General features: G+C 44.3%; 1 protein-coding gene across 1 annotated transcript; it reads right to left on the bottom strand.

The window, feature by feature from the left end:
• Nucleotides 1-6,033: 6,033 nt before the first annotated feature.
• On the bottom strand, nucleotides 6,034-6,354 carry LOC138670189 (uncharacterized). Its single transcript, XM_069757345.1, has one exon. The coding sequence runs from the start codon at nucleotides 6,352-6,354 to the stop codon at nucleotides 6,034-6,036; it is 321 nt and encodes a 106-aa protein (XP_069613446.1).
• Nucleotides 6,355-7,547: the final 1,193 nt, after the last annotated feature.

Genomic DNA, 7,547 nt, shown 5'->3' with positions numbered 1-7,547 from the left:
GCATCTAAAAAACCTCTTTTAATTATTTTGGGTTCCACTATCTATATATTTAACAGCATAGGGTTAATGCTCATGCTGTCTAATACTGGTAATATTAGGACCCATGTGGTACTCTTGTGAGTATCTATCGGTAGACATGATAGGCCTAAGGGGTTAATTTCCGTTTTGGCCACGGAAATCCTTTCTAGGTTATATACTGTCTCCTCCATACATCTGTGGCATGGTCTCCGGGTACTTACCTACACACAACCTTCGATCCTCTTAAGATCTCCTTCTCTACTCCCCTCTTAACTCTTCTTCCCACAACCGCCTACAAGACTTCTCCTGTGCCTCCCCCCATACTCTGGAACTCTCTACCCCAATTAATCAGACTCTCACCTACCATGGAAACCTTCAAAAAGAACCTGAAGACCTACCTCTTCCGACAAGCCTACAGCCTGCAGCGATCCTCAATCCACTGAACCGCCGCACAACCAGCTCTACCCTCTCCTACTGTATCCTCACCCATCCCCTGTAGACTGTGAGCCTTCGCAGGCAGGGTCCTCTCTCCTTCTGTACCTATTAGTGCCTTGTTTTTGCTCATGTTTATTGTACTTGTCTATATTTGCCCCCTTTTCACATGTAAAGCGTCATGGAATAAATGGCTATAAAAATGTATAATAATAATAATAATAATAATAAATAGGCCTGGACAGAAATGATGGTACCCTTAGCTTAATATTTTGTTGCACAACCTTTTAAGGCAATCACTGCAAACAAATAATTCCTATAACTGTCAATGAGACTTCTGCACCTTTCGACAGGTATTTTGGCCCCACTCTTCAAGAGCAAACTGCTCCAGTTGTCTCATGTTTGAAGGTTGTCTTTTCCAGATGGCATGTTTCAGCTCTTTCCAAAGATGCTCAATAGGATTTAGGTCAGGGCTCATAGAAGGCCACTTCAGAATAGTCCAATGTTTTCCTCTTAGCCATTCTTGGGTGTTTTTAGCTGTGTGTTTTGGGTTACCGTATATACTCGAGTATAAGCCGACCCGAGTATAAGCCGACCCCCCTAATTTTGCCACAAAAAACTGGGAAAACTTATTGACTCGAGTATAAGCCTAGGGTGGAAATGCAGCATTTACCGGTGAATTTCAAAAATAGATCATTATTTCCCCATATCTGTGCCATATAGTGCTCTGCACCGTTCATATCTCCCCATAGCTGTGCCATATAGTGCTCTGCACCGTTCATATCTCCCCATAGCTGCCATATAGTGCTCTGTACAGTTCATATCTTCCATAGCTGCCATATAGTGCTCTGCACCGTTCATATCTCCCCATAGCTGCCATATAGTGCTCTGTACCGTTCATATTTCCCCATAGCTGTGCCCCATATAGTGCTCTGCACCGTTCATATTTCCCCATAGCTGTGCTCCATATATGCTCTGCACCATTCATATTTCCCCATAGCTGTGCCCCATATATGCTCTGCACCGTTCATATTTCCCCATAGATGCTCCATTGAAAGCTCTGCCATTGCTGCTGCTGCTGCAATAAAAAAAAAAACAAAAACACATACTTACCTCTCTTGCTTGCAGCTCCCGGCGTCCGGTCCCAACGTCTCTCCGCTCTGACTGATCAGGCAGAGGGCGGCGCGCACACTATATGCGTCATCGTGCCCTCTGACCTGCACAGTCAGAGGGGAGAGACGCCGGGAAGACAGAGCGGCGCCGGGAAGATGGAGCGGCGCCCGGCGGCTGGAACGGGGATAGGTAAATATGCGATACTTACCTGCTCCCGGCGTCCGGCTCCTTCCCCCGTACAGCTGTCTTCGGTGCCGCAGCTTCTTTCTCTATCAGCGGTCACCGTTACCGCTGATTAGAGAAATAAATAGGCGGCTCCACCCTTATGGGAGGTGGAGCCGCTTATTCATTTCTCTAATGAGCGGTCCCACGTGACCGCTGAAGAGGGGAAGAACTGCAGCACCGAAGACCGTGGGACGGCAGGGGGAGTGTCAGGATCGCTGGAAGCAGGTAAGTATGCCTCAGCGCCCTCACCCCCTCACCCGCCGACCCTGCCACCCACCTTGACTCGAGTATAAGCCGAGAGGGGCACTTTCAGCCCAAAAATTTGGGCTGAAAATCTCGGCTTATACTCGAGTATATACGGTATTAATCTGTTGCAGGACCCATGACCTGCGACTGAGACCAAGCTTTCTGACACTGGGCAGCACATTTCTCTATAGAATCCCTTGATAGTCTTGAGATTTAATTGTACCCTGCACAGATTCTAGACACCCTGTGCCAGCTGCAGCAAAGCAGCATATATATGGATTTAGGGCATATACATGAATTTGGGGAACATATACAAGGATGAGGATCATATACATAGATGTGAGGCATATACATGCATGAGGGTCATATACATAGATTGAGAGACTATATACTAGGATGGGATATATACATGGATATAGATGGATTGGAGGAACGTATATCAGGATGGGTGAGAATATATGAGGATGGGGGGAGGGGAGAGCATATATCAGGATGAGGGTGCATACACAAGGATGAAGGTTCATATACCAGAATGTGGAGAGCATATACCAGGATAGGAAGCATATTCCTTTATATCTGCAGTCTGGTACCCCTGCTCCTGTTTATGGTTGCTCTCTGCTGCCCCCGCCTGCCCTCTGTTTCCCCTGTGTGCACTCTGCATGAGTTGTTTTTCTAAACTAGAACCTCAGTATTAAGGTTAAATTGCCATGTTGGCACTTTGGGATAAATAAGTGGGTTTTGGTTTGCAGTTTGGGCACTGTCTCAAAGGTTTCCTCATCACTGGTCTGGAGGCTCCTCATGGACAGGGAAACTGAAGGAAACATTGGCATGTTGGCAAATAATGGCACAGAGACTACTGGAATCCCCTCAGTTCTATAGGGAGAACAGGGGTGGGAGATAGGGGCACAGCTGGTATCGGTATTTAATAACAAACTAGAGAAGGGTTATTTTCCTCCATTTTTGAAAGGCCATGATCATGTTGATTATGAAACAAGGAAAAAACCCTATCTTCAGACTAAAAACCATCCTGGCATTGTATAGAGCAGTGTTCCCCAACTGCGGTCCTCAAGAGCCACCAACAGGTCATGTTTTGAGGATTTCCTTAGTATTACACAGGTCATTGAATGCTTGCCTGTCCAGGTGATGCAATTTTCACCTGTGCAATACTAAGGAAATCCTGAAAACATGACCTGTTGGTGGCTCTTGAGGACCGTAGTTGGGAAACACTGGTATAGAGAATAGTCTGCAATAAAACATCTGTATACAGTTCTTTGAAAAGAACCTCATGAACTTAGATGTTACACCCAGCAACTTAAATGGGATTTTATTGGGATTTTATATGATACTAGATGGCAGCCCGATTCTAAACAATCGGGAGTCTAGAATCCATATATACTTTATTTATTCAAATGTAAGAATAATACAATTAATAAATAATAGTAAGAAAAAACAAAAAATGGCTGCGCTCACCAGCTCTTGACAATTCTTGTTATTTAAGGTACAGTTACACACACATTAGGAAAATAGCCAGTTAATAATAGGCAATAGTTCTTTGCAGGAATGCAGATATTAATAAATAGGCAGTTTATATTGCAGAGAAATTGCTGGGCAATAATGGACAATGTCCTTATGTGGCAAATAATAGAGCAATATACCCAATGTGGCAAAGAAGAGGTTAATAAACGGCAGTCTCTCAGTATAACAGTCAGTGAATAATAGGCAGTATATGGAGAAAACACCAAACAAAAGTTCAAAATTGGTGTGAAAATGTCACTGAACCACTTCACAACTAAATATATATAGTTTTGGTAAATGGTATTATCATTTTTTTGACGAAATTTGGCAGGAGCTTGAAGAGCAACGTCACTGGGCCCGCCTCCACACAGTAGAAACTTGCTGTGAGGTAAAAATTCAAAAATCACACCAAAATGGCGGGCGGAGTGTGTCACAGTACGGCACGTTTCTGATTGGTCGCTCGCAGCAGGCGGCAACCAATCAGACACTGGACACTGTTGACGTCACTTATCTCCGGACATTAGCTCCGGACATTAGCTCCGGACATTAGCTCCGGACATTATCTCCGCACATTAGCTCCGGACATTAGCTCCGGACATTAGCTCCGGACAAAGCCACGGAAGTTGGCACAAATTGCAGGAAGTAGTATTCTAGGCAATTATATATTAGACTAGATGGCAGCCCGATTCTAAAGAATCGGGAGTCTAGAATCCATATATACTTTATTTATTCAAATGTAAGAATAATACAATTAATAAATAATAGTAAGAAAGAACAAAAAATGGCTGCACTCACCAGCTCTTGACAATTCTTGTTATTTAAGGTACAGTTACACAGGATCCATGAACATGCTTATGAGGGGAGGGATGAAAGACATCAGACGACAACTTTGCGTGTTGTGGGCAGTGTCAGGTAGTAGGAAAATAGCCAGTTAATAATAGGCAATAGTTCTTTGCAGGAATGCAGATATTAATAAATAGGCAGTTTATATTGCAGAGAAATTGCTGGGCAATAATGGACAATGTCCTTATGTGGCAAATAATAGATCAATATACCCAATGTGGCAAAGAAGAGGTTAATAAACGGCAGTCTCTCAGTATAACAGTCAGTGAATAATAGGCAGTATATGGAGAAAACACCAAACAAAAGTTCAAAATTGGTGTGAAAATGTCACTGAACCACTTCACAACTAAATATATATAGTTTTGGTAAATGGTATTATCATTTTTTTTACGAAATTCGGCAGGAGCTTGAAGAGCAACGTCACTGGGCCCGCCTCCACGCAGTAGAAACTTGCTGTGAGGTAAAAATTCAAAAATCACACCAAAATGGCGGGCGGAGTGTGTCACAGTACGGCACGTTTCTGATTGGTCGCTCGCAGCAGGCGGCAACCAATCAGACACTGGACACTGTTGACGTCACTTAGCTCCGGACATTAGCTCCGGACATTAGCTCCGGACATTAGCTCCGGACAAAGCCACGGAAGTTGGCACAAATTGCAGGAAGTAGTATTCTAGGCAATTATATATTAGATACCAACACTAACTAGCAAGTATTTGTGAACTGTAAGGTAAATGATACACGGTTTTCCAAATATTTTAAAAATATAAAGCGGAAAATTGTGTTGTGCATTTGTATTCAGCCCCCCTGAGTCAATACTTTGCAGGACCACATTTTGCTTCAATTACTGCTGCATGTCTTTTGGGGTATCCATTTAGCTTTGCACATCTAGAGGCTGATTTTTTTTGCCTGTTCTTCTTTGTGCTCTTGCTCAGTGAGATTGGATGGAGACATCTGTGATCAGCAATTTTCTAGTCTTGCCACAGATTCTCAATAGGATTTATGGTAGGTCTGGACTATGACTGGACCATTTACACACATGAATATGCTTTGATTTAAATTATACATTGTAGCTCTGGCAGTATGTTTAGGGTTGTTGTCTTGCTGGAAGGTGAACCACATGGTTTCAAGTCTTTTGCAGCCTCTAACAGGTTTCCCTCCAGGATTGCCCTGTATTTAGCTCCATCTATTTTTCCATTAATTCCAACCAGCTTCCCTTTCCCTGCTGAACAAAAGCATCCAAACAAGGAAGTCTAGACGGGGCATCTGTGTTACCGTGCAGCTTCCCAGGCCTGAAAGTTGAAGTCCTCTAGCCCTAGAAACCATCTAATGACCCGGGCATTCTTCCCCTTCCTTTCCCTCATCTATCTTCGGGGAGCCTGATCTGACACTAGCCTGAACTTCCTGCCTAACAGGTAGTACCTCAGGAAGTCAACTGACCATTTGATGGTCAAGCATTCTTTTTCTGTAATGGCATAGTTTTTCTCACAGGAGAAGAGTTTCCTTCTTAAATATAGGACTGGATGTTCCTCCCCGTTTACTTCCTGGGACAACACAGCTCCCAACCTGACCTCTGATGCATCTGCCTGGACCATGAATTCCTTACTAAAGTCAGGTGCGATCAAGACTGTCTGCTTACATAGGTCAAGCTTCAAATAGCAGCTCTTCTTTAGGAGACCATTTGGCAATCAACGTCTTCATGCCCTTAATAAGGTCCGTTTGGGGCACAGCTATCATGGCGAAATTCGGGATAAACCGCAAATGATATCTCACCATTCCCAGAAACATCCAAACCTGTTTCTTGGAGACCAGTTGTGGCCCATTTTGGATTGCCTCCACCTTATTCACTTGCTTCTTTATTTTGCCTTTCCCGATGATATTGGTCAAGTATTTTGCCTCTTTTTTCCCTATGGCACACTTCTTTGAGTTTATGGTAAACCTCTCCTTCCTCAGCGCATCCAGCATGGCTTGGACCTTGTGCAGATGACTTCGCCAATCTGATCTAAGTATCACAATATCATCAAGGTAAGCTGCAGCCCAAATGGCATTGTGGTATACTGGAAGCAACCATCAGGTATAGAAAAGGCCATCTTCTCGGCACTTTGAGAGATGAGGATTTGCCAGTATCCTTTTGTTAGGTTCAGGTGGTGGTGATGTATCTGGCTGACATTAGCCTCCCTATGAGTTCATTGACATGAGGCATCAAATAGGCACCAAATTTACACACCTCATTTAGTTTCTTGTAGTTGTTACAGAAACGCCACTCTCCATTAGGCATTAGCACAAGGACAGTGGGGCTTGATGACACCCAGGTTCAACATTCTCTTCACCTCCTTCTAAAATCACTTTGTGGTGGGCTTCAGGAATTCTATATGGCTTTTGGTTCACCCACGCATGTGGTTCCATCAGGATTTCATGGTCAACAACCTGCTTGCATCCTGGCGACTCTGAAAACAAGTCCCGATTTCGCTGAAGTAGTTCTCGGCACTGTTGTTTCCCGGCCTGTGACAGTATCACTGCCATTGTGAGGTCTTTGTCATTGGCCTCACGATTGGCCCCCAGTCACATAGCTTCTACTGGTTCCCTGTCTCACTATGATTTAATCAGGTTGATGTGGCACACTTGGCACAGGTTTCTTCTCCATGGCTGGTGGAACTTCTAGTTGATTTAACTCAGCTTTTCAATCACCTCATATGGCCCCTGTCACTTGGCCAGAAATTTACTTTCAACCAGGGAGATCAACACCAACACATGATCTCTGCTTCAATGACCTATTGTAGACCCTTGCTTGGGCCTCTTGTGCTTGAAGGAGGCTCTGTTTCACAATCGGAATCACCATCGCGATCCTGTCCTGCATCTGGGCCACATGCTCGATGATACTTCGGTGGGGTGTAACCTCTGCTTCCCAGGTCTCCTTTTCAATATCCAGAAGTCCCCGAGGGTGCTATCCGAATAACAACTCGAATTGAGAGAACCCCATAGAGGCCTGTGGTACTTCCCTAAGAGAGAATAGCAGGTACAGGAGCAGACAAGCCCACTCTCTGCCATTCTTTTCCACGATCTTCTTTCCACCAGGCCATCCGTCTGCGGATGGTACTCTGACGGCCTGAGTTGGGTAATCTGAAGAGCCTTACATAATTCTCTCATTACCTTGGACA

This window comes from Ranitomeya imitator, chromosome 1 (assembly GCF_032444005.1).
Source record: "Ranitomeya imitator isolate aRanImi1 chromosome 1, aRanImi1.pri, whole genome shotgun sequence".
Classification (NCBI taxonomy): domain Eukaryota; kingdom Metazoa; phylum Chordata; class Amphibia; order Anura; family Dendrobatidae; genus Ranitomeya; species Ranitomeya imitator.
This window is presented reverse-complemented; position numbering and strand designations above follow the sequence as displayed.

What these genes read in the sequence shown, in the direction of transcription:
- LOC138670189 (XM_069757345.1), bottom strand. Translation starts at nt 6,354, where the DNA reads ATGCTGGATGCGCTGAGGAAGGAGAGGTTTACCATAAACTCAAAGAAG.